Genomic DNA, 27,353 nt, shown 5'->3' with positions numbered 1-27,353 from the left:
CAGTAGCTGAGTTATTTGCCTTAACTGTTTTCGCATAAGTCAAAAACCTACTGAGCCCCTAAGGTGACATTGGAGTAAAAAAATCGAAAGTTTAGTTTCATGTGCTCACGCGAAACCTTCATGTGCAGAATTTTTTTTTAACTTTAGTTTTGCATACTCACGTGAAACTTTCATGTGTGTGTGCGCGATAGTTTCACGTGCGCACACGAAACTCAACTTTATTTCATTTTTGCTCCATGTCCCCTTAGGTGTGTCACCAAACTAAGGCCCGCGGGCCGACTCAGGCCCGCCACCCCCCTTTGACCGGCCCCCCAGCCCTCTGCCCCCCACTACTTGAACCGGCCCTATGAGGAAATTTTATTTTTTCAATTGTTCTGTGGAAAGTAATTGTGTCGTTGCAACAGGCTTCACTCAATTTCTTATATATATATATATATATATATATATATATATATATATATATATTATAAGAGTGCTTGACCAGACGTATAAGTAATTTCAAAAAGAAGAAAAGGGCCGCACTTTGCATATAAAACGTATATTTATTGCACAGACACGTTTCGGCTTTTTGCCTTCCTCAGTGTGCTAAGGAAGGCGCAAAGCCGAAACGCGTCTGTGCAATAAATATATGTTTTATATGCAAAGTGCGGCTCTTTTCTTCTTTGGAAAGTAATAACATGTTCGCATCTGGTATTTTGTTGATTTTTTTAAAGTAAAAAAATTATATTTAGTTATAAAATTACCTATATTTGTTACATTTTCATCACCCGACATGCTTGTGATCAAGCAGTAACAGACAACGCACGTGCAGATCACTGTCCAGAACTAGCAGTGTTTTCAGGACAGCAAAATGGCTAGCATTAAACAAAAAGATGACAAGTGAGTGCAGAGTTTAAAAGAAGAGTGGACCAACGATTATTTTTTGTTCAGTGTAAGGACCGTGCAGTTTGTATTATATGTAAGAACTACCCAGTCTCACAAAGTTTCGTGATATAGTCACGTATTTTTTTTATTCTTTTTTCGTGCTATTATCACGAAATTTCGTGTTTTTTCGTGATCGTATAACGAATTCCTGTTTTCGTGTGATTATCACGTATTGGTTACTCAACTGCTTTTTCCTATTTTTAAACCATTGTCGCTTCGGTTTAGGGTTAGATTTGGTGCTTGCATTAGAATGTCACTTTATATTTGGTTTATACTATTTTTTCTGATTAATTTTTTTAATATGTCGCCTGGCGTTGGGGTAAGAGTTGGGTTTGGTTAGGGATGTCATTTTATGTAAATCTAACCCTAAACCGAAGCGACAATGGTAAGAAAATAGGACAAAACAGTTGAGTAACCAATACGTGATAATCACACGAAAACAGGAATTCGTTATACGATCACGAAAAAACACGAAATTTCGTGATAATAGCACGAAAAAAGAATCAAAAAATACGTGACTATATAACGAAATTTCGTGAGACTGGGCTGCTAAGAAAGTGTGGTAGTTTTCAAAGATTATAATCTGTGTTGTCATCACGAAACCGGCAACAAAGAGTATGCTAGCTAGCGAGGGCAAGCAAGAGAAGACAGGATTCGAAGGATGAAAGGTGTACTGGCTGCACAAAAGAATGTATTCCTTTGCCAAACTCAGGTAAACCAGGCTGCTGTCTTAGCTAGCTATAAGGTAGCTCACATACTAGCTACCCATGGAAAGCCGTTTACTGATGGGGACTAGTAATCTCTACTACACAATGAGGCCTGCTGGTTTTCATTTTGGTCTGGGTCATACAATTCCATGTTATATAGCTGACCCGGCCCCCCATCACAGTCAGGATTGATAATGTGGTCCCCAGAGAAAAAAGTTTGGTGACCCCTGACGTATGGTGTCTGCATGAACATTGAAATTACGCTTACGGATAAGGGACAAAAAAGGCAACATCCGTTTGGACCGAGATCTATGATTGGTTGAACATTTTTTGGTCCTACGCCTTTCACAGATGACATTTAAACAACTTAACATAGTGATTGCTATCAGGATGTTAGGAGACTTTTAACCAGCATAACTAAAAATGTTTCTGGATCCCTTAATTTGTGAAAGTTTTACATTTGCTTGGGGTGGTTTGTGACAAAAAAAGAGAGTAGGAGATGGAAACACAATTTTGGACGTAGCAAACTTTAAACCCATGTGATGTTTTTTTTACCATATATGGGACTCGGCGTCAGCGTAATGCCCTTGCTGCTATTGCCTGCATCAAAAAGTCTGCATTGCTTCTTCTGCACTGTTAACCCTCATTTTTTTTAAACCAAATAAATAAGTACACTTAACCTATACCCTGAAAAAAATTTGTTTTAATTTAATCCACAAATTGCATGATTGCATGAAATTTTGAGCTGAATCCATTTATTTTAGCTTATTTAAATCTTTGGATTTGAACATTTTACCCATCATGCATTGCAGCATACATAAATTAACTGCTACTGTTATGTGAGTGTTGTTTTGCTGTTTGTTGTCTTTATTATACTAATGGAGTTGCTTATTGTTTTGTGATGAAGTTAAGAGCTCATCTTTTTACTTTATGAGATTTGATACTGTCACCATTATTGAGACTGTGTGAAGTTGAATCCTTTGCTTTATTTGATGTTACCTTTGCTTTACCAAAGTGTCCTCTTTGTTGAGAGTTAACTTAACATTACAGTTTTATAAAACTATGTTAAAATAAGACGTTTGAAATAAAGTTTCTCACATTGTAAAAGGAAAAATGTAATTGCCTATTCAACAATATAAACTTAAAATTACTTGTTTGTTTAACAAGGCAAAATGGAATTTTTTAGGGCACCCTATTTACCTTGTTTTTTGTTTTAAAGGAACAGTATGTAAGAAATTTATATAAATTAATCATAAAATGGCCCTGATATGTCACTAGACATTAAGAAATAATTTTCATTTCAAATACTTATATCACTCACAACAGTGGTCTGGCTAGGATATTGTCATTTAAAAAGTGGAGTTGCAGCCCTCAACTGATGTTTATGTTGTCATGTTGTGTATTGGCCACTAGTTGTGTGATTGCAGTACCAGTTTTAGCCACAAGTTTTGTGATTGCAATACCAGTTTTGGCCACAATCCTACATACTGTTCCTTTAAGTTGAATCAACTCATCTGGGCTTACAGTGTGTGCACAGAATTTAGTTTGGCAAGTAAAAGCTACACTGCTAGTAAATGTATAACTTGTCCAATCGTAACTAAATGCAGTCCTGTCTCTATTTTCTAAGCGTGCTTTGTTTTATTTACTGTTGGTTACTAGGTTATCAATACCACCGTCATTCGCTTGAACAACTTGATGGAAACGCACCTAATTTGTTTTTTGTTTTGTTTTTTGCCTCACGTTTGAATGGAAACCCAGAGTAGTTTCTAAGTACATCCATGGTATGACCTGGTGTTTAAATGATAGTAATCTCTGCTATTTTGCTAATATAGTTCAGGATGGCTTTTTATGTTTGGTATTTGTGGTATAGTTAGGCTATATTGCAGTAGCAAATGTTTTGTCTCTGAGAAACCAGAACACATAACCGCAGTGGATCTGGAGGCAGACAGCTCCCAATTCAGATATATGTAACTGCTTGCTTAATTCACCAACGACAGACAGGCAAACTACTTTTTAGATGTTGACAATTTATTGTCACTGTGAAGCGTTGTAAGCAAAATTGGAAACTGTTCTGCTGTTGTGTTTCTATAAAAGACAAAGCATCACGTGGGTTTGGAAAGATATAAGAGTGAATAATGAGTGTCTTAAAATCACAGTGGCCTGTTTGCTTCTGTGGTGTGATGGTTTTAGTGAGACGGGCGTGCGGTCTGCTGCCGTGTGTTTGACAGATGTTTTAATTTCTCTGTTTCTCTGAGATTGTGACCACTTGCTTCAGCTTGAGTAATTACTTTCTCTCTCTGGCTTACAGCGTGGTGTTTTTTATTCATCTGCTATCTCTGGAGTTGCTGATTTGAACAGAAAGTTGTGTTTAAGTTTAGACAGCTGTTCATCTTTATTGGATAACATGAAATCTCACAGTTAATCACACATACTGCGTACAGTATGACCTCATGATGCATTTTTGTTCAGAGCGTACATGATTAATAAATTATGATTAATAATTTTAAGACCTAGTAAGTACCCTGTTAGAAAAAGTTATCAAATATACCCCAGCTGTCACTAGGGCAGTACCCTTTAAAAAGGTCCTAATAAGTACCATTTGGTACAAATATGAACCTTTGAGATACAAATATGTATCTTTGAGGTAGTTCTATTAACTTTTTAGGTGCAAAGTAAATGTGATTGGGTAAAACTTTATAATAAGGGCTTATGAATCATGAACTAATACCTAAATTAATTCTTACTTAAATTTAAAGTAAAGCTGAGTTGAGGCATGTACGAATCAAAAACTAATGAAGAGTCATCATTAACTACAACTTGACTCATGACTCAACACATGGATTCCTTGTTAACTAAAAACATGTAGGGGCGGTTTCCCGGACAGGGATTAGACTAGTCCTAGACTTAAACAGTTTTAAGAGCTCTCCAAACTGAAAACAACTTGCACTTACGTATCTTAAAATACATCAGTGCCCTTTGTTTTACCTCAAAATGCACACAGGTAATGTTTTTAGTAAGGCATGTTTGTTAAAACTAATTATATTTCCTAATTAAACTAAGGCCTAGTTCTGGATTAAGCTAATCCTGGTCCGGGAAACCGCCCCGTAATGTTGTACTTAATGGATGTACTAATCATAAACTAATGAAGAGTTATCATGAACTTAGCATTAGTAAAAAGTAGAAATAAATGCATGACTTAGTTCATTATGATTTATGGACCCTTATTATAAAGTGAACCCACATTGGTTAATGCACAACATGAACAATTGTATTGTCATTAACCAATATTAATAAATGCTAGAATAAAACTACTGTTCATAGTTCATGTTAGCTAATCCATTTACTTATGTTAAAGGATTAATCCATTTTCTTAAAAGAAAAATCCAGATAATTTACTCACCACCATGTCATCCAAAATGTTTTTGAGGAAAACATTGCAGGATTTTTCTAATTTTAATGGACTTTAATAGAGCCCAACATTTATTACTTAACTCAACACTTAACGTTTTTTTTCAACTGAGTTTCAAAGGACTATAAACGATCCCAAACAAGGCATAAGGGTCTTATCTAACAAAACGGTTGTCATTTTGACAATAAAAATAACAAATATACACTTTTAAACCACATCTTCTCGTCATGCAGATCCGGTCGTGATGCCCAGCTGACCCCACGCAATACGTCATGACGTCAAGAGGTCACAGAGGACGAACGCGAAACTCCACCCCCGTGTTTAAAAGTGTGTTGAAAGAGGACCGTTCCTACGTTGTTGTATGTCAACTGATACTAATCAATGTCTTTGTGTCAGTTTATTGTTTACAATGGTCCGCAAATGTGCGTTTTATATATGTAACACGTGACCTCCCTACGTCACTACGCGTTTACGTTAGGTCGCGCTGGACCGTAAAAGTTGTGGTTTAAAAGTACATATTTGTTATTTTTCTTGTCAAAAATGAAAATCGTTTCGCTAGATAAGACCCTTTTGCCTCGTTTGGGATCGTTTATAGTCCTTTGAAACTCCGTTGAAAAAAAACATTAAGTGTTGAGTTAAGTATTAAATGTTGGGCTCTATTAAAGTCCATTAACTCTTTCACCGCCAGCGTTTTTAAAAAAAGTTGCCAGCCAGCGCCAGCGTTTTTCATGATTTTCACCAAAGTTTAATGCCTTCCAGAAAATGTTCTTCTTTAAATAAATAAACATACAATATACCAAATGAAAGAACAGACCCTCTGCTTTCAAACAAAAAAAACCGTTTCATCCTACCTTTAGTGGTTCTTTTGCAATCAGCTTTTGAATATGGGTAGGTTTTTGCAAAAACACCATATTTTGAGCAAAAAGCAAAAATAATTCCATATTTGTGACGGACTTTTCATAGAGATCCCATTCAGAGCGATCTTTAAAACAGACACGGACATGCAGCGGCTTGCCATAGGGCAATACTTCCGGTTTTAAAAAGTTGCGGCACCTGGTGGATAATAGCGGTATTGCAGAAAGACGGAAAATCTCGTCATTGGCGGGGAAGCGTTTTTTCTTAATTGACGAGATATCTCGTCAATGGCGGGGAAAGAGTTAAAATTAGAAAAATCCTGCAATGTTTTCCTCAAAAAACATAATTTCTTCTTGACTGAACAAAGAAAGAAATCAACATTTTGGATGACATGGTGGTGAGTAAGTTATCTGGATTTTTCTTTTAAGAAAATTGACTAATTCTTTAACAAATGCAACCTTACTGTAAAGTGTTACCCTATGTATTCAAATGTATTTAATGTTTTTTTGCAAAGTGTAAATATGTAACCTTGGACCATAAAACCAATCATAAGGGTCAATTTATAGATGTATACATCATCTGAATGATTAAGCTTTCCAATGACCATGTTTACACGAACCCTCATAATGCGATTATAATGGGATTTTGGTAATATTGCTTTTATACTTTGCCGCATGTAAACACAATACTTTGCTAAACAATGCGATTAAGCAAGTATAAGCGTATTAAAACAGGTTCCATACGCTGTTTTTAATTGCAGTATGCGGCCATGTAAACACTTTAATCGCATTGAAACCACACTTACTGAAGTGCGCATGTTTTTGTTCCCTGAACTTTGTCAACATGTCTCGCTGTCAGCAGTCTGTCGTCCAGAAGTAGCTTTAATAACGCGACAGCAACATTTAAAACCGTTACAGGCACCGTCGTTATACAGTATTTCTGTCTTTATCACCGAATAATGAAAAATGTTTAAAAACGTTTTTTTTTTTCATTTAAAGGCGTGGTGCATAATTTTTGAAAAACACTTTGGAAAAGAGGATTGGATGTATAGACCGTTTCAGCAGTAACAACATAAACAAGCGGCTGTCGCGGTCCGCACGTAACTTCCGGTAAACTCCGCTAAGAATAAATAACAACAAAGTTCTTTAAACGTAGTTTATTTATATAACAAGCAAAAAAAAAAACAACAACACATAGATTACCTAGGAAATCAAAACATTTGTTATTTTCGAGGAGGCATTTGTTCAAGAGATCAGTTTAGCAACTAGTCAGACCATTAAAAAAACGAAACCGGAAGTAAAGTTCGGATCCAGACGTGTATCACGTGCGTCCGATGAAACCGTCTATATCAAAACACACTTGTAGCCAATCAGCAGTAAGGGGCATGTCTACTTACTGATATCGTTGCCTGGGTTGCGTATGTGTGGGGTGGGTCTATCAAAAGAAGGTCCAGATTCTATTGGGTTAGGGGCGTGTTTGTTTAGGTGATTTCAAATGTCAACATTGGCGTTAAGAGATCATGCACCCCGCCTTTAATGAAACTAAATTAGAACAGTAGACAGTATACGTGAGTTCATCATTTTTGCTCTGCATTTAGCTGTGTGTGAATGATAAGCACACCCATTAACAAATTATCAGAAAATAAAAACGAGTGAAGAGGTTAATAGTCTAATAGTTAATAGAGGTTAAGAGGTTAATAGTAATAGTCATGTAAACATCTTGCTGCGATTAAGTCCTTGCTCTGATTATTGTAATTAATCGCATTATTGGTGTACTTGTAAACGTTGTCATTGATGTATAGGACAATAGTTGGTGTAGATACAGCTATTTGAAAATCTGGAATCTGAGGAGGCAAAAAAATCTAAATATAATAAATAAATCTAAATAGAAAATCGGCTTTTAAGTTGTCAAAATGAACTTCTTAACTCTTTCCCCGCCATTGACGAGTAAACTCATCAATTATGAAAAAATCGCTTCATTGCCAATGATAAGTATTTCCGTCTTTCCGCAATACTGCTATTATCCGAAGTATAAAACCCGGAAGTATCGCAAACAGCTTTATGTGTGTGTAAGTTTTAAGAATCGCTCTGCATCTGATTTCTATCAAAAGTCCTTTTACAAAAATGGAGTTAACGGGTTTTTTTTTTTTTTGTTTGAAAGCAGAGGGTTTGTTGTTTCATTTGATATATTGTATGTTTATATATTTTAAGAATAAAATTTTCTGGAAGGCACTTTTGTGAAAATCATGAAAAATGCTGGCACTGACTTGCAGCTTAAAAAAAAAAAAAAAAAAAAAAAAAAAAAAATCGCTGGCGGGGAAAGAGTTAAGGGCTTATTATAAGTGTGCATATAGATAACCATAGACCTTACAGATGACAATAACTTGCACTTAAGCATTTCATCCACTCATTTGATATATTTACAGTAGGAATTTACAAAATATCTTCATGAAACATTAACTTTACATAATTTCCCAATGATTTTTGCCATAAAAGAAAAATCTATAAATTTGATCCAAAATATTTTGGCTATTGCTACAAATATACCCATGCGACTTATGATTGTTTTTTTTGTTCCAAGCTCACATAAACAGTATATGCTATGCACCCTTAAAGTATTTCATATAACTAAGATGCCTGTCATTAATGACTTTACTCCTAATTTTTGGGAATCATCAGTTTCTCCACACTTGTTTTACTTGCACTTCAAATTTAATGCCGTTTTACTTTTGGACCTGAATTTTTCCACAGAGATCCGCAGTGTTTCCCTCTCCTTATCTATTTTTACGACTGCCTTGCTAATTAGCCTGAATTCACTGTGCAATACTTCTGTTTGTTCATTTATCTATTTATAAGCCATTTGGATGCAGCAGATCTTCTCTGTAGCTCTTAATGTAATGACTCTGTGGGAGGAGAGCAGCTCACACTTCTCAGCAGAAATGCATCATGGGAAATGAGAAAAGAGCAGTTTAGAGAGCTGTATATCTCTGTCCCACCTCTACTTGTTCTGTATCCGCTTCAGCTGTAGTAGAGCAGATTTACAGCACACATTGATTGTAATCTTTCACAAGGCCTGAATCCCTCTGATAACATGTGAAAACTGTGAACTACTCACAATTAACAGACAGCATTCTTTGGGTGAATCTATCCAAACCTGTTAACATCATGTCCATGATCATGTCAAAAGACAAAAATAAGAAATCATATTTTGTGTGAAGAAAATAAAAACTGTTTTTGAGATCATTCGGATTGCTATTTATGACAATTAAACCCAATGTCCCCTCTACAGTTTTCCTTACTATGATGAAAATACCCAGCCGGTTCTCATGAAATGCGTATAAATATCAAGCAGTGTGAAAAGTCATGCAATACATACACCAAATTCCAATTTTGCGTGCACATGATATGCCAGTCCAAACCCCAATTCTAACTCCAACTCCATATGACCATGGTTTAAAAATATACAAAAACATGGAGAAACATCTACACTCACCTAAAGGATTATTAGGAACACCATACTAATACTGTGTTTGACCCCCTTTCTCCTTCAGACCTGCCTTAATTCTACGTGGCATTGATTGAACAAGGTGCTGAAAGCATTCTTTAGAAATGTTGGCCCATATTGATAGGACAGCATCTTGCAGTTGATGGAGATTTGTGGGATGCACATCCAGGGCACGAAGCTCCCGTTCCACCACATCCCAAAGATCCTCTATTGGGTTGAGATCTGGTGACTGTGGGGGCCATTTTAGTACAGTGAACTCATTGTCATGTTCAAGAAACCAATTTGAAATGATTCGAGCTTTGCGACATTATCCTGCTGGAAGTAGCCATCAGAGGATGGGTACATGGTGGCCATAAAGGGATGGACATGGTCAGAAACAATGCTCAGGTAGGCCGTGGCATTTAAACGATGCACAATTGGCACCAAGGGGCCTAAAGTGTGCCAAGAAAACATCCCCCACACCATTACACCACCACCACCAGCAGCCTGCACAGTGGTAACAAGGCATGATGGATCCATGTTCTCATTCTGTTTACATCAAATTCTGACTCTACCATCTGAATGTCTCAACCATCAGACCAGGCAACATTTTTCCAGTCTTCAAATGTCCAATTTTGGTGAGCTTGTGCAAAATGTAGCCTCCGGTGGGGTCTTCTGCTGTTGTAGCCCATCCGCCTTGAGGTTGTGCGTGTTGTGGCTTCACAAATGCTTTGCTTCATACCTCGTTTGTAACAAGTGGATATTTCAGTCAAAGTTGCTCTTCTATCAGCTTGAATCAGTCGGCCCATTCTCCTTTGTCCTGTAGCACCAACAAGTCATTTTTGCCCACAGGACTGCCACATACTGGATGTTTTTCCCTTTTCACACCATTCTTTGTAAACCCTAGAAATGCTCAGACCAGCCCGTCTGGCACCAACAACCATGCCACGCTCAGAATTGCTTAAATCACCTTTCTTTCCCATTGTGACATTCAGTTTGGAGTTCAGGAGATTGTCTTGACCAGAACCACACCCCTAAATGCATTGAAGCAACTGCCATGTGATTGGTTGATAAAATAATTGCATTAATGAGAAATTGAACAGGTGTTCCTAATTATCTTTTAGTTGAGTGTATATAAAGTGACATCCCACACTGTAAAAAAATTGAGAAACCCATAAAACGACACGAAAAGATTTTAAGTGAAAGGGAAGCACTGGTGTATCATATACATGCAAAATTGGAATTTGGCACGTGTATTGCATGGCTTTTCACACTGCGTGCTATTTATATGCATTTCATGAGAACGGGTTGAAATACCAGTATAATTATACCAGACAGTATAATTCTCAGCTGTCAGCTATATTTAGTTCAGTGAATCATTTAAAATCCCACCCATTTTTCCATTAGATCAAATGTTACATATGCTACATATATGGACATAAGAATTGGGATACAGCACTCAATTATTGAATTCAAGTGTTTCAATCAGACCAGTTGCCACAGCAGTGTCTATTTACAAACATTTGTGAAACAAAATGATTAGTTCTGCCAAAAGCTCAGTGACTTCAAGCGTGGTACTGTAAATAAATGAGTAAATGTCATCCCTTTTGGATTTTCCATGGTCAACTGTAAATTGTATTATTTGAAAGTCTCAACTCAGAAGACCACGTAAAGTTACTGAGCAGAGTCAAAGAATACGAAGGCGCATGGTGCATAAAAATCACCTTGGGCCAGTTGCACCAGCTGTGCGTAGGTTACAACTTAGCCTAGTTGCGACATAAAGGGCCACTAAGTTACAAGTTATGCACTACTAGATATTTTTGCTTTACACCATTAAACTTAGTTAGAGCTTAACTATGTACAAAATAAATATCTATGAAAGCCTCAGATCAGGAGTAATGTCCTTTATACGTATATGACATATCTTAAGAGAGAGAACATTATGTGAATAAATTACAGTACCTTAATAGCAACTCTTCAATGCAAACCCATCATGAACAGTGCAAGCGCACCTTTATGTGCCTCAGTCTATGTTGGGCATGTCAAATAAAATCATAAGTCATAAACGAATGTTGTATCTCATATCAGTATTTATTTATGGAGCCTTATTCATTAAAAATAACTTTTTTGAATTAAAATACAGCTTCAATATATGTATATTCAATTCAATTTTTTTCAATTCAATTTTATTTATATAGCGCTTTTCACAAAAGTCAATTGTTTCAAAGCAGCTTTACATAAATAGAAGCAGTGAAAAGCACAGAAAACGACAGATAGCACAACAAAATACATGATAGCAAGAGCAGTTAAATTTGCTGCGGCTATGACTCAATATTATAATTGCACGTATTACTAAAGCAACGTATAGAGGAGGAAGCTAGGTAAAGCCCAAAAAGGCTGTGCGTGTTGTGGCTTCACAAATGTTTTGCTAGAGGTCAAAGGAGAATGGGCCGACTGATTCAAGCTGATAGAAGAGCAACTCTGAGCGAAATAAGCACTTGTTACAACCAAGGTATGCAGCAAAGCATTTGTGAAGCCACAACACGCACAACCTTGAGGCGGATGGGCTACAACAGCAGAAGACCACACCGGGTACCACTCATCTCCACTACAAATAGGAAAAAGAGGCTACAATTTGCCCGAGCTCACCAAAATTGGACAGTTAACGACTGGAAAAATGTTGCCTGGTCTGATGAGTCTCGAATTCTGTTGAAACATTCAAATGGTAGAGTCAGAATTTGGCGTAAACAGAATGAGAACATGGATCCATCATGCCTTGTTACCACTGTGCAGGCTGGTCATGGTGGTGTAATGGTGGGGGATGTTTTCTTGGCACACTTTAGGCCCCTTAGTGCCAATTGGGCATTGTTTAAATGCCACAGCCTACCTGAGCATTGTTTCTGACCATGTCCATCCCTTTATGACCACCATGTACCCATCCTCTGATGGCTGCTTCCAGCAGGATAATGCACCATGTCACAAAGCTTGAATCATTTCAAATTGGTTTCTTGAACATGACAATGAGTTCACTGTACTAAAATGTCCAACACAGTAACCAGGTTTTTAAAGATTTTAAATTAAACATTATGCTTGGTAGAAATTATGGTTTTTTTGTTTAAAACGCATCCTTTTAAACCATTTATTAAAATCATAAAACATGTTATGACTCTTTGATGTATTATTTAGGTATAATCAATCTAAATGTTGGCATGTTTTTTTGCCTACTTTGTTTTGCTCAACTGTGTGTATGTATGTGTGCTGAGGACAGGAGAGCACAGATCATCATACAGACTCATTTAGACACGTACATCTCCATTGATTGGGAAGTCAACATCTGTGTATCATTCTGTCCCTAACGCTCATCTCTTAATAATCTTTCTCTCTCTCTTAGAAACTGCATGTGCTCCGAAAGACCCTTCAGGCATTGATCTACCCAATCTCCTCCACGACACCTCATAATTTCGAGGTGTGGACGGCCACTGCACCCACTTACTGTCATGAATGTGAGGGTCTGCTGTGGGGCATCGCTCGGCAGGGCATGCGCTGCACGGAGTGTGGGGTGAAATGCCATGAGAAATGTCAAGATCTCCTAAACGCAGACTGCCTTCAACGTGAGTCTATAATTTAAATCATACTTGATGCATTAAAGGCTCATATTATATTTAATCGTATCGAACTGTACCTGAGTACGATTGTCCTCACTCCCCCGCTGGTCGACACTCACAATACAATTATGATCCGTACAAGAGTACACTTACGTCATTAAACAATACAATTGTTTTGAAGAAAACTGTAATTATAAGTTATGGCTCATGCGTTTTGCTCTCCAGCATGTTAAGCACTCTCCGAAGCAAAGTGAAACCACTTTTACAAAGCGTACCAGGGTACGGAGCAATCAGGCTAACTAAACCTCCTTCGGGTGATCCTCACGAAATCCAGATTTAGAAGGTGTCCAGCATCAGAATTTTTAAAAAGCACATATAAAATTAAGGTCTGGAATTACTATAACCATTATTTAAAATAAAAAATATTTCTTATAGAATTATTTACATTTTTTAGATTATCATTATCAAAAATGATCATTACCACAACATGATATTACATTGCATATATTTATTTACAAATTCATATTTCGGTAATGAGAACTGAAAAGTTGTCTAGGTACTAAGACAAACAAAATTTTAACTTTTATCTGGAGAGAAAAATAAGAACAACTTACCTGGTAGCCATCTTGAGTGTCACAGTCAATTATGTCCCTTACAACAATTTTTTTTTTTTGAAAATGTTAGTTTCTTGAGGGCTTAAACAATGATTGAAAATTGTTGCGGAGGATGAGAAGATTTGTCTTGGACACATTTATATTCCTTATTATTGTGTCCAAATACCACATGTTTCTTTACTGTAAATGTTTATAGTTTAACATGCACTGAAGCTTTTGATTTTTTTGATTTTTTAATTATAAATTTTCCATGTCAAAGAACCCAAATCCAGTCATGGACATGTTGTGGTAATGCCAATTTTCCCCTTAAATGGGGAAAAACAACAAAATTGGTTTGTATGATGTCATTTGAAATCATGTGCAAAATAGTACGTGAAGAGATGTTTGTAATTGTATGCTTTTTATTTTGATAGCATTTACTTTTTTTATCAAAATGTTTCATTACACCTCATAAGTCTAATTTCGCGAGAATCACCCACTTGGGTACGGTATGCATATTGTAAGTACGTCCTAAATTGTTTAAAACTGCATCCTTAAAACAGCTAGCCTTGTGAAACCTCTAGGAAGTTTTGTACAAGCACAAAAGCCGTTCATAAATACTGTCGTCAAAGTCTACGATCTGATGGTTTTACAGTCTCTGTTCATGGTTTTAACACTGCTGTTATCCGAATAACTGTCTTCACTATTAAAAGACTCAGACGTGCCCCTCTCAAATGAGTGCTAAAGTCAAACGGCACTTAAGCCCTGAGGGTGAGATATATGTTATAGACTGCTGTAGAGTTCCTTAGTAAACCTCACAAATATGGCCGTCTGCCAGAGATACAAATGGGCCTTTGCGGAGTGAGATTTATTAAATGAGCCATCAAAGTCATCATATTTAGTGGGTGCTTTGATTAATAATAAAAACAGCTTAAGATATCTGGTGTAGTTGTTCTCCTACTCTTGCTTTTGTTGGACTTATGTGAACCATTTACTGTATTCATGATCTATTATCTCCACATACTATTCATATTATATCTCTACAGGTGCGGTGGAGAAGAGCTCTAAACATGGAGCCGAGGACAAAACCCAAAACATCATCATGGCCATGAAGGAACGAATGAAAATCAGGGAGAAGAACCGACCCGAGGTGTTTGAGGTAATCGAGGAGATGTTTCAGCTCTCGAAGGAAGACTTCACGACACATCTGAAAACAGCCAAACATGCCGTGCTGGAGGGGACGTCCAAATGGTCGGCAAAAATCACCATCACAGGTGAAGAACAGTAACAGACTATAATATATAAGCATGTTTTGTTTATTATTTGCTGTGGAATAAATCAAAGCTTCCCAAACTTTTCATTTTGCGACCCACTGAAAAAAAAATATTTATGTCTTGTTTTCAGTAGAAATATCTAAAAATTCTTAAATTAAGATGCTTTTTCTTGATGAGCAAAATGACCTAAGAAAATAAGTCTAGTTTTTAGACAAAAAACCTATACAATGTAAGTGAATTTGTGCTTAAAACAAGCAAAAATATATGCCAATGTGGTGAGAAAAAAATCTTAAAATAAGTTTTCTTTTTTCTTAAACACTTAATTCAAGAAACATTTTCTCACCCCATTGGCAGATATTTTTGCTTGTTTTCCGCTTCATGTCATTCAGAAATACAGCAGAATCTGTTAAATACGTCGATTTTTTTAGCAAAGTCCTCTAAGTGCATGGAAGATGAATTAGATGATGGCGTGTGGAACGACCGTGAATCACATTCAAACTTGTGTCCCTTGTGAGTACTCAGACCTGAATACAACCTAAAGGCGATAGTGACATAAATCACAGCGCCAACTAATGTGTGGTTCAGTTTCTTCACTTTTGCATTCATCATTTGCAATGTTTCTAGTTGCATCTTTAGTGATTTTGCAACAGTTTACTACATTTATTACACAGGATTGGTTTTATTTTAGAAGTAAAAAAAAGGAAAAAAGCTTGCATGCACTTAGAGGGTTTTGCAGAGAAAGACAGTCAAATTTGTTAAATACAATAAAAATGAAAAGTGCCATTTGTGATAATAAAGCATTTTAATTACTGACTAGGGATGCATAACGATTAATCGTGATTAATCTATAGCAGAATAAAAGTTTTTTTTTATAAAACGGCCCTGGTTCTTCATTCTGATTGGTTGAAACGCGTTGTAAGCTGTGATAAAATACCCTGGTAACCCCACGGTTCAGACCGCATTACATAAGTATCACAGCGCCACTGTTGCTGCGTACTGATTTATGAAAATAAACACCACACTCTTTAATCATATTTTTAATTTTCTACAATTGCACAATATAATAGCGGTATAGATAAATGTCAATAAATATTGTTGATCTCTTACAAAAGTTCTTCACAAAAATGGAATCGTCTCCGCTTTTAGCTGAAAAATTTGAGAGGTGATAAGAGAACAAATGAAGGTAGGATGAAACTGTTTTTTTTTAAAGCGGAGGGTCTGTTCTTTCATTTGATATTTTATGTTCATTTAAAGAAGATCGTTTTTCTGGAAGCCATTAAACTAAAACTGGGTGGCAACTTTAAAAAACAAAATGCTGGCGGGGAAAGAGTTCAGCATGCTTCCACGCATATTTGATTATCACTTCAACAGTTGCACAGTATAAATGTTAATGTATAAATTAGATGAATGGTGATTTATAAAAATAAACACCACAGTCTTTAATCAAATTTTCAGCAGCACTTGATTCTGAGGAACTACTTTGTTTGGCGGAAGAGAAATTTGTACTAATATAATTACAACTTATTTGTGTTTTATTTTATGAAATCCTGCTAACGTTATGCATATGAAGTAACAATTTTATAAAAGCAATAAGCCCCTCAAAGCAGTGGGGTTACAGTGCATTTTATAACAGCTAAGGGGGGTTGTTAGGCACGACGCGAAGCGGAGTTATAAAATGCACATGTAACCCACTGCTTTGAGGGGCTTATTGCTTTAGTTTACATCATATATGTGTGTGAAATGTGTATAAAAACTTTGTGTGTATATATATATATATACATAATTATTATTCACACACATATATGATGTAAACAAAAACTTTTATGCTTCTATAGATTAATTGCGATTAATCGTTATGCATCCATATTACTGACTATTAACCTTATCATTACCATTAAAGTAAAATGACTGAACCTAAACACAAGAGCCTAAAAAAATGCAGAAATTCAGCGGTGGTCCACAGAGGATCGGCAGATCGGTCTGTTGATTGGGAAATCTGCCCAGAGTTTTGCTTGTTTTCTGACAGCTCGATCGGCCAGACGACAACAACCATCTGCTCTGATGAGAAACGTAGGCACCCGCAGAAACATTTGTGAGTCATATAGACTCCTATCTTCAGATGTATGGCCTTGAATTGCTCCATTTCTGTCAGGTTTTGTCGTATTTGTTAAGCTTTCTGCTGGGTGAGGTTTCTCATTAAAAGCGTCAGTGATGTGTCTTCACCATACTGTAGTGAACAGCGGATATGAATTATCGCCAAGCTTTTTATTCTGTCAGCGTGTCAATATAATAGTAAAAGAAAAACAGCTCTCGGCTTTAATTTATCCTGGCTTGCCTGGATCGAATTTTCCATTTTCAAATCTATTCATACACTCCTGATTTATTTATCAAGGCTCTTATAAACACAGACCTTTACATTCTGATTTAATTTAAACTGATGGATTGCAGATCTTAACCAGGTAACGCTGCAGCAGCATAATCATTTATTTAATCTGCTTTTTGTCCTGTTTTCACAATATTATTTAAACATTCATAACAAGATGTTTACCTGAGAAGCAAAACTATGTTTAGTGACGAAATCTGTTTTCAGAGCTGTTTTGTCCTCCGTGTTACCACATTGCCAAAAACATTTTTTTATGTTTTAAATCTTTAAAAATGTATTCAGGTTTATGTTAGCAGGTCCTAGTTTCTCTGGAAGTCAGACAGTTTCATTTATATCTCAAGCATTGCCTCTCAAGTAAATCTGTTTTTGTTTTAGATATATTTATCTTTTCCCAGATAACGGGTAGAAAATGTTATTTTGCAGATCTGAGAGAGAGAGAGAGAGAGAGAGAGAGAGAGAGAGAGAGGGAGAGAGAGGTTCAACAATAATAAAAACAATATCGCTGTGAAAGGCACTGATATAACATTAAACCCCTGAATGTTTGAACACAGCCCTGGATACAAATACACAAACGCTCACAACAGCATTCTGGCTGAACTATATTAGCCTCTTCAAGTAGCCTGTGACATTGCACCAGTCTCTGTCTCTCTCCAGCCTCAAGGATATATGTTCACTGAATAATTGAACACTTTCTTCTTTCATTTTTAATGAGGCAAGAGCTTCCTGTGAACTACTGTTGCCTTTGTGATGGATGGGGACACGGCTGGCATTCCCATTCACCGACTTTAGTTTCACACAGTTTTTATGTTAATTGCACTATTGTCTATCATGAAATAACGTTTTTGTTATCTGCAAATGTACAGTAACTGACCGATGATGACTGGGTGCTAATGGATGTTTCTAAAGCCGTTTCACACTGAGATTTCAGAAAATACACAGAAATTTGTCTGCCAATGATTTTCCGAAATCTGTGTGTGCATTCACAAACATACTGTAAAGATGCCATAAAGACATGTGATGTATTTAAAGTCCTGTGATTTTTCTCTCGAAAAAACACTAAGGTGTCCTCACTACGGCACGCCCCTTATGGCATTGTTTCTGCCTCTTGTTCACACAGGATGTGTTCTGCGCATGTTACGGCAATGTTAGGTCCTCCTTATGGGAGCAATCCCAGAACATTTATGGGACGACGTGTTTGTGTTAACACAGAAGCCTCTCTGCCAATTTACAGAAAAGTTTTGGGACCAAAGTGCTGTGTGCATGGAGTATAAGGGCCCTATTTTAACGATCTTAGCGAATTGTCTAAAGTGCACGGTCTAAATGGGCGTGTCCGATTCCACTTTTGCTAATTTAACGATGGGAAAAATGGTTTAAAGACGCATGGTCTAAAAGGATTGTTCTTATTCTCGTAATGAGTAATGGGTGTGTTTTGGGCGTGCAATAAACCAATGAGACTCTCAGCTCTTATCCCTTTTAACTCTTTCACCGCCAGCGTTTTAAAAAAAAGTTGCCAGCCAGCGCCAGCGTTTTTCATGATTTTCACCAAAGTTTAATGCCTTCCAGAAAATGTTCTTCTTTAAATATATAAACATACAATATACCAAATGAAAGAACAGGCCCTCTGCTTTCAAAAAAAAAAAAAAAAAACGTTTCATCCTACCTTCAGTGGTTCTTTTGTAATCAGCTTTTGAATATGGGTAGGTTTCTGCAAAAACACCACACCAGAGATAATTCCATTTTTGTGACGGACTTTTCATAGAGATCCCATTCAGAGTGATCTTTAAAACAGACACGGACATGCAGCCGCTTGCCATTGGGCAATACTTCCGGGTTTAAAAAGTTGGAGAAGATAATAGCGGTATTGCGGGAAGATGGAAAATCTCGTCATTGGCGGGGAAGCGTTTTCTCTTAATTGCCGAGATATCTCGTCAATGGCGGTGAAAGAGTTAAAAGCCAGTTGTGCTGGCACCATGCAAATTCCCTATTTAGATGGTGGAATTTGTAAAATAAAAAACTAAGCGGAGGAAGAAGCCCACCAGTTTAAGAGCGATATTAAAAAATGCATTGTTTTCATTTGTATTGAAATTGTTATTTTTTGTTTCAAAACCTTTAAAAGTCGTTTTCTTTCAGTCATGGAAGTAAAATTAGCAGGCTTTTAATTGACGTAAATGTATGGATGGCCATCTCTGTTATCCCAAAAAAGAATTTACAAATATGCAAGAAAAGGTTTGTACTCTAAAAATACTTTATTTGTAACAAACAGGAGATTACGAATTTACAAACGTGCGAAGAGCCGAAACGTTTCAGCACTCGGACAGAGCCATGGGAGTTTTGAAAAGCATAAAAGTTTTCTTAGCATATCCACAGGTACAAAGTCATCAAAAACAATAAATATGTGGGGTAGCATAAAAAAGCATTTGTAGGGCGCATATTACGCTCATTAAATAACAAAAATAATATTTCGTCAATAGTGTAGTCTATTTTGGTTGCCTCAAAATAGCAACGCGCCAACAATGCGCCTGAACCTCGTTTTTAGACCAGAACGCCCATGGGCGCAAATGCATTTGCTATTTAAACAACGTGGTGCTAAACGTGAAAATGATAATTGCGCCAGGTTGGAACTAGCAAAAGACACTTGCATCACGCATTGCGCTCAATTGTGCCGGGTGTATGATAGGGGCCCTAAGTGTCCTGTTCTTTAGGCCACAGCATTTTATCTCTTGTATGAATGTTTACGTTTGTACTAAGCTTAGTTCTTTCTTTCTCTAGTTTTATGTGCTCAAGGTTTACAAGCCAAAGACAAGACCGGCTCCAGCGACCCCTATGTCACAGTGCAGGTGGGAAAGACCAAGCGCAGAACCAAAACTGTCTTCGGCAACCTCAACCCCGTCTGGGACGAGAAGTTCTTCTTGTGAGTCTCATGTTTTCTGCTGTTTTGAATGCATAGTTACCGATTTCTTTTTCACTGGGTGGGTGCTCAGCAAAACGTCATGCAACGCAATGGAAGACGCTACTGCAGCGCACAACCGCTTTAGAAAGAAGAAGGAAAGTGGCACGGTGGCGTTTGTACGTGGTTTAAGACGTGAAATGTGAAGCTCCCATTATTTAGTGTATAATTCATCAAAACATTGTTAATATTACAATTCTTGAGGTCCAGCAATCAGACAGGCTCCTGAATGTAAAAAGCATTTTTGATAAAAATTAATTTAGCATATCTGACGTTTTTCCTTGGATACTCGGTGGGTGCTCGGCACAGGATTGGCGCCGATGATTGATAGTAAGGGATGTACAGTATAATCTTACATGCATGCACAGTATATACATGAATAATTAACTCTTTCGTCGCCATTGACGAGTTATCTCGTCAATTAAGAGAAAACGCTTCACTGCCAATGACGAGTATTTCCGGCTTTCCGCAATACCACTATTATCCACCAGGTATAACTTATAAAACCTGGAATTATCGCCCTAGGGCAAGCAGCTGCATGTCCGTGTATATTTTAAGGATCGCTCCTCAGCTTTTTGCTCAAAATGTAATGTTTTTGAAGAAACCTACCCATATTTGAGAGGTGATAAAAAGAGGTAGGATGAAATGTTTTTTTTTTTTTTTTGAAAACAGAGGGTGTGTTCTTTCATTTAATATATTGTATGTTTATATTTTAAAGAAGAACATTTTCTGGAAGTCATTAAACTTTTGTGAAAATCATCAAAAATGCTGGCTGGCAAGTTAAAAAAAAACGCTGGTGGCAAAAGAGTTAAAATAATATCAATGAATTTGTTTGTATTAAAAAATACAAAATATGGAAAGTTTTCTCTCATTTAAAAGTTAATATTACCACGTATTTTGCTATCAGAAGCATGCATGGCTATATATGTTATATATGTTAATTATTAGTATATAAGTATATATGCATATTACGACTAGTGGCACAAAAGCCCTGCTGTAGATCAGATCAGATTTTCTTTGCATGATCTTTGCTAAAGACGTGAACAGGTTTATCTGGGATTATTGACATTTCTCACATAGTAAACCTTTGTAAACAGAGAGCTTGAGATGTTGTTTGTATTTCTCAAAATTCCTGACACTCAATTACAAACAATTTTTCAAAAAGCCTATGAATAATTCAAAGTATAAGCTTTCATTAATTTTATATTTCCCCTCCATTATGAGTATAAAATAAGCCTTGTCTTGTTGATACGCGAAGGGGCTGTTTGAAAAGCCTCTACAGGTCATAAATGAGAAGTAATGGGAGTCATGTTTAGTCCGCTGGCTTAGCCGTGGCCTCGTGGGACTGTTTTCTTTCATATTTCTGAAGGCAGCCTTTGTTGAAGCGTATCCTTGAGTTTTGTGAGTATCACATTATTAAGAAGGCCAGACGCGTCATCCTGTCCCATCTAGGTTGTAGTTATTGTTTGCAGTCAGTGTTTTTCACCATGCACAAAGCTTGAGCCCTGAGATCTCTGGTGTTGTTGTTTTAAACTTGTCTATGTGTTTTTTTTTTTTTTGCTGTGAGTGTGATTCTTGGATTATTAGAGACGGTGATTAGAGTTTTAGCTTGTAGCTTTATATGACCTCTAATCCTCAACGCCAACTTTAATTTCAGACTGAGTTCACAATCTTAATCCTGAGATAAACGTCAGCCTTCGCATGTGTTCTGATCTTTATTGGACATACAGAAATCTCTCTCATAATCTCTTGAATGTTTAAAGAAAATGTCTATATAGTATAAGTTGTATATTCTGAATCATCCTTGTGGGTTTCGAATAATCTAATGCCAATTTAATACATTTAAATCCCTAACCTTAAAGGGATATTTCCCTAAAAAATGAAATTAATGTCATTATTTATGTACCCTCAAGTTATTAAAAACTTGTTCCCATATAACAACCTGTGTATAAATTTGTTTTATTTATATTTAGTGCTGGGCAAAGATTAATCGCGATTAATCGCATACAAAATAAAAGTGCTTTTTAGCATAATATATGTGTGTGGTGTGAAATTATTATATATATATATATATATATATATATATATATATATATATATATATATATATATATATATATATATATATATATATATATATATACACACACACACACACACACACACACATATTCATGTATGTATTCAGGAAACATTTACGTGTATATATTTATTAATATTTTTATATATTATATATTAACAATAAAAATGGATATATAAATAAAACATTTCTGAAATGTATATATGTATATGTGTGTGTGTGTGTGTGTGTGTGTGTGTGTGTGTGTGTGTGTGTGTGTGTGTGTGTTAAATATACATTGTAATTACACACAGTACACACACACATATTAGGCAAAAATGCACTTTTATATTGTATGCGATTAATCGCGATAAATCTTTGCCCAGCACTAATTTATATATAATATAAATCACAAAAATAAAAAATCACACTGAAGGGGCTTATCTTATCACACATTTTCCCACTTATTACGTGCCTATTTATCTCATAAGTAAAGTAAGGAACATTAAAATTTGATTTTAAATATTTTATTTGCTCATTTTACACAAATGCAGACATTCCACGTTTACTTTAAGATAAGATAAGGTGTTCAAATGTCACAAACACACGTTTAATCATTTGTAATCATTTGTAAATATAATGTCATATATGTAATTAAGGCATATTTATATTTATTTTTTGTGTAATATTAAACTGTACCTGTCAAAATGTTGTAATGTTGTGGCTGGCCAATCAGAAATAGCATTTTAGAGTGCCGTGTCATAAATAAATTTGATTTATATAATTTAATTAAATACATTTTCTGAAATGTATGCATGCATGTGTGTATTTTATGTATACATAAAAATTACACACAGCCTACACACATATATTATGCAAACACTTTTATTTTGTATGCGATTAATTGCGATTAATCATTTGACAGCCCCAGTTTGTAATCAAGCAGGAAACAGGAGCACCATTGACTTCCATAGTAGAACAAAGACATTTACACAGGTTTGTAACAACTTGAGTGTAAGTAAACGACGACAGAATTTTCTTTTTTTGTGTGAACTTTCCCTTTAAATACTGTATGAGCAATAACTGTGATATTTGCCTCGGCAAACCCCTTGTTGCTAAATCTAGATTAAGGTCCAGCCTCGTTGGCAGTTTTCCATTATGGGTGTTCCAGGGTCATTTTGCCCAAACCACTCTTGTGTATCACCCTGTTAATGGATGTTGATGGCTGTTGAGTAATGCACACTTTAGCCCAAGACTGATGTCATGAGTTTAAAGAGGAAGTAATGCAGCGATTCTGTGACCGGTCGTTGCTGGAGTACTGAACTGTGCTGTGACACATCTTAGGGAGCTATGGGTAATGGCCTCTGAGCATTGTGGGAAATGTTATGTTGATGTAGGTATGAGACCAATGGTTTCTGTCTCCACAGATATCTGCACCAATCACTGCTGTCTCAGTGGAGCCACTAGCCAATTAGCAAGCAAATGAGATAGGAAACATGGGCATTGAAGCTTTTAGAAGAAATTACAAATGAGAGAGAGAGTATGAGAGAGATGGATAGCAAAACAGGGCAAAAAAAAATACAGTATATACTGTAGTGTTAAGCTGATGTTATATAATGTTTTTGCACTAGATGTGCAAAAACAAGATGTGAACAAGATGTGGTTTATGCAGTTCAGGCCCTGTTTACATTAGAGTAATTGCGTTTTAAAATGGCATTTTAAAATGAAAACAATCCTTGTTTATACTGGCATTTTAAAAAGAATCTTCATCCACACTATACACGACCATAAATGCATGAAACATGACCAATCACGTAAAAGGGCATGCGCGTCTTAGTCTTAGTCTTTTGAATAACACACCATTTAGTTTTAGTCTTATTTTAGTCATCTGAAATCTTTTAGTCTTAGTCTAGTTTTAGTCGACGAAATATCATAAGAGTTTTAGTCTTAGTCCAGTCTTACATTTTTTAGTCTGTTATGGAATGGTTTTAAGGTTTGAATATGCAATACAGAAACAGATTTAATGGTTGTTATAGAAAACACGTATTATTATTTTATTCTTAAAGCCAGAAAACTGACCGTGGCTTTTTTCACAAAAGATAATATCACATAAAACAAGCATAAGGCCCGCTCTACCTAAAAAATATACATGGTCCCTGAAAAAGATATGCATTCTCCCTAAATGACATGCACACACAGACACACGCGCGCGCAGACACACAGACAGAGACACACACACGCACTTACGCACGCAGTTTGTCCAGTCATGTAAAACCACAACATCTACTATAATAACGTTACACATTTCATTTAATTTGAGGACACTGAATATTTATACTCAGTATTAATTCAGACAACCCAATACAATCAATACAGTTCAGATGTGTATTCCTTTCGTTTCTATGTTATTCCAAGTTTAGCGAAAACACGGTGGTTTATCTGATAGCGTGTAGGCTTACCTTCACATGTATTTCTGGATGAGTCGTCTTTACAGGCTGTCGTCTTGTCATATTTGAAGTGTGACCAGATTAGACGCTAGCTCTGACATTGTTGTTGTTAATGAGACATGTCTTCGGACCGGGTGCACCGCAAAACGTTAGCGTGTTGCTAACGAGCAAAGTCAACTAAAATCAGCCAAAGCTGGGTAAGACTGTAGCTACAACTAAATATAATGTAAACAACCTGTTGTGAAAACGAACTTTGCCGCGGGTTTTTAAAATTGCTCTGCCGACTGCTGCCTGCATCAACCTATCCTCACAGATTCGCTCTGATTGGATTTCTTCCCAACTTGTCCCACAAAATGAGTAGCTCTGATTGGATCTCTTGTCCATTCGTCCCTCCCTAACATTTTCGTCTTATTTTTATTCGTTGACTAAAGTGCCAGTTATATTTCGTTACAGTCTTCGTCATCATATCTGACTTTTATTTAGTTTTTATTTAGTTTTCGTCTGTGAAAAAAGGTTCGTTGACGAATATTTTTCGTCATCGTCTTCGTTAACGAAATTAACACTGATGCGCTTAAAAGTGTAAAATAACTTATTACTCTAATAATAGCTTACCTTTGCGCATTTACCTGTCGCTGTTCAGTGCGTGTTTGTTCCCACTCAAACGCATTCTCCGACAAAAAGCGTGGCCGGCTAAAGTATAAAAAATTAATATGACGTTAATTTTTAAAAGTGTGCGAGGTCCGTGCACGTCCTCCGCTAGCAACACAAAAATAGCAAAAAGTGCAATCGGCTAAACGAGCATTAAATATTAATATGACGTTGATTTTATTGTTTTTATTAATTTATATTCACAAAACTTATCAACAAAACATCGATTAAAATTAAGAGACAAATTATATGAAACGAAATTCATTTAAAAGTAGCAAACCAAACTTAAATTAAACTCGAAAATAATGTTTGACCCATTACAATTCTCCCTTCATATTGGCCTTTACAACGCCCTATATGGCGTTTAAAATTACAGTCTATCTTTCGTAATAAGCTAACTAAATTTAAACAAAACATAAACAACATTCACACCCAACAATACTCAAACATAAATATAAAACAGACATTATCTATAAAAACAATCTGATGTAGCGTTTATAATAGCAATTTTTACTTTGAAAATGATGCGCTGTCACGTTAACATCAGCTGTTCATTTACACAAGACTCCGTCTACGTTTATTTACACTGCAGCGCAACCCCGTAGTTTTCAAACTAAAACAGGGTCTTCACCTTTTACGAACGACTCCGTTTATGAGGGTCGAAAACGGTGGCGTAGTGTAAATGGAAGGCGTAAATGTGGCAAAAGTAATGCATTTTAAAAGGTAGATGCATTAATGTAAACATAGCCTCAGTCATTATCTCTCACACCAGACATGCTCTCTAAAAATGCTGGGTGATTTTCAACCCAGCATTGGTTTTACTCTTCCCCCGCCATTGACAAGTTATCAAGAGAAAAAATGTCAATTTCATGTCAATTAAGAGAAAACATTTGCATGAAAAAAAATATGTTCCTGATGAATTTTTATGGTAATCTGTAATACTGCGATCTTACCCAATTAATAAAAAAACTGAAGCAAAAAATTATTTATTAATTTAGCACTCCATGTATGTTTTGATAATCATTCTGAATTTGATCTCTAACATATATGTATATATATATATTTTTTAGGGGTCTGTTCTTTCATTTGATATATTTTTACTTTTCCTGGAAGGCATTTTGTAAAATCTTTTGTTCTGGTGGGCAACTTTTCAAAAAAGGCTGGCGGGGGAGAGTTAAAAATGGATAAAACTTGTCATTTAACCTATGCTGGGTTGTTTTAACGCATTGTGGGTCAAATATAAGCATTGTTGGTTAATATAACCCAATGGCTGGGTTCGTCCCTTTTTGACCCAATGGGTAGGTTAATCTGCTTTTGACCCAATCCTGGGTTGATAATAGTGTAGTAACCACATGCCTCTCTTTGTGCTGCACATACGCTATCATGATGAATCAGAAAATGGCCCAGTGCTGCTAAAATGTTTGTCTTTACATGGCAAGAAACTTGATGATTTCAGGCACCCATAAGTACTAAAAGATAGTTACCGGAACAGCTGTCCTCATGCTTTTGGCCATGTTTGTTGTGTATGTAATGATGCACTTATCCACAGACTGTGCATTACAATAATTTTACTGCTAGTTTTAGCCAAATCACTATAATGCACAGCCTCTGGCTTATTGCTAACAGCAGTATTCGGACATCAATGTTCAATGAACATCAAGTAAGAAATTTGATTAATAATTTTTCAATTAATGAATATAATTGATCAGTCTTGCTGTAGGCTGCGACTAGTCATTATGTAATATTTACAGCGGTATCGAACATGTGGTGGCTTCATCCAGAGTCGAACTGAGACTGGAAGTGAGCTGGAAGCCAAAAACATTTGTCAAAGATCTCTCAATTGTGTAAGACCAGCGGCCATATAGTGACAGTCATGAAAATTAAGTGAGGAATGTAATGAAGAAACCGGAAACTGAGCCAGAGGGAGAAATTCCAGAGAGAGAAAGAGAGAGAGATCAGGAATATTAAAAGAGATCACATTCCCTTGCTGTTCTATACCTTGCTCCAGTATTACATGTC

The 27,353-nt window shown here is 36.3% G+C and overlaps 1 protein-coding gene across 3 annotated transcripts in view; it reads left to right on the top strand.

Moving 5' to 3' along the window:
• LOC135773845 (protein unc-13 homolog C) overlaps window positions 1–27,353 on the top strand; it is a 178,893-nt gene that overhangs the window by 29,494 nt on the left and 122,046 nt on the right. For all 3 annotated transcript variants that reach the window (XM_065283701.1, XM_065283702.1, XM_065283700.1), the window contains exons 7-9: window positions 12,770–12,989; window positions 14,623–14,850; window positions 20,003–20,144. In XM_065283701.1, coding sequence (XP_065139773.1) covers window positions 12,770–12,989; window positions 14,623–14,850; window positions 20,003–20,144 — 590 coding nt within the window. The remainder of the gene's footprint in view (window positions 1–12,769; window positions 12,990–14,622; window positions 14,851–20,002; window positions 20,145–27,353) is intronic.

This window comes from Paramisgurnus dabryanus, chromosome 9 (assembly GCF_030506205.2).
Source record: "Paramisgurnus dabryanus chromosome 9, PD_genome_1.1, whole genome shotgun sequence".
Lineage (NCBI taxonomy): Eukaryota > Metazoa > Chordata > Actinopteri > Cypriniformes > Cobitidae > Paramisgurnus > Paramisgurnus dabryanus.
The sequence above is the reverse complement of the archived record's forward strand: the minus strand, read 5'-3'. Positions and strand labels throughout refer to the sequence as shown.